The sequence below is a fragment of the Amaranthus tricolor genome, chromosome 14 (genome assembly GCF_026212465.1).
Source record: "Amaranthus tricolor cultivar Red isolate AtriRed21 chromosome 14, ASM2621246v1, whole genome shotgun sequence".
In the NCBI taxonomy this organism is placed as follows: Eukaryota; Viridiplantae; Streptophyta; class Magnoliopsida; order Caryophyllales; family Amaranthaceae; genus Amaranthus; species Amaranthus tricolor.
This window is the reverse complement of record NC_080060.1, coordinates 12,949,788-12,950,787: the sequence shown is the minus strand read 5'-3', so window position 1 is coordinate 12,950,787 and position 1,000 is coordinate 12,949,788. Positions and strand designations below refer to the sequence as shown.

Here is a 1,000-nt window from a genome sequence, read left to right as displayed (position 1 = left end):
ATATATATATATATATATATATATATATATATATATATATATATATATATATATATATATATATATATATATATATATATATATATATATATATATATATATATATATATATATATATATATATATATATATGTATATATATATATATATATATGTATATATATATATATATATATATGTATATATATATATATATATATGTATATATATATATATATATATATGTATATATATATATATATATATATATATATATATATATATATATATATATATATATATATATATATATATATATGAAACAAGCAAAAAACAAAACAAAAATTAAATTAGTGGGCGAGGAAAGGGCGACGGTCATTATGGTCGCCACCTGGAAATTTGCTTGCGACGGATTGGTGACGGCCTGTTGGTCAACATCTTCTGAAGGGAGAGGCGAGGGGAGGGCGACGACGCGGATGGTCTCCATTTTCTGATGGGAGAGGCGATGGGCCTAGGTCGTCGCCCTTATATGATGTTGCCTTTTTTTTTTTATTTATTTGCACTGAAATTTAAAAATAACATAAATTTTAATATGATTTTGGTGAGCAAGGTCGAAAAAATGACTAATAGAGAGAGAAAGTGTTATGGGCAATGGTCTCGCTCTTATTTTTTTAATCTCGCCTTCAAATTTCTACAAACTATCTCTCTATCTTAGCCACTTATTTATATCCTCTACATATTTTATGTCTTATTCTCTAACTCATTTCTATAATCTACTCATTTATATCGTCCTCTAAAGTGTTATGTTAGTTAAAATGTTCTTTGAATTTTTTTACTGTGTATTTCTTTTAGAATAATTTTGTTTTTATTTTTTGAATGTGATTCTTAATTTTTTTGTTAGAAATATTCAAAATAATGAGGAAAAAATAAGAATTTTATTTTGTAAAACGTTTAAGTAGAGAATGTGTTTGTTAGATTTCATTTTCATTATGTTAGAATGATGTTAATTAAATTTCATTAA

At 23.1% G+C, this 1,000-nt stretch overlaps 1 protein-coding gene across 1 annotated transcript in view; it reads right to left on the bottom strand.

The window, feature by feature from the left end:
• LOC130799307 (chitinase 9-like) overlaps nucleotides 1–760 on the bottom strand; it is a 4,694-nt gene extending 3,934 nt beyond the window's left edge. Inside the window, exon 1 of the mRNA XM_057662408.1 lies at nucleotides 757–760. Within this exon, the coding sequence (XP_057518391.1) occupies nucleotides 757–760 (4 nt within the window). The remainder of the gene's footprint in view (nucleotides 1–756) is intronic.
• Nucleotides 761–1,000: the final 240 nt, after the last annotated feature.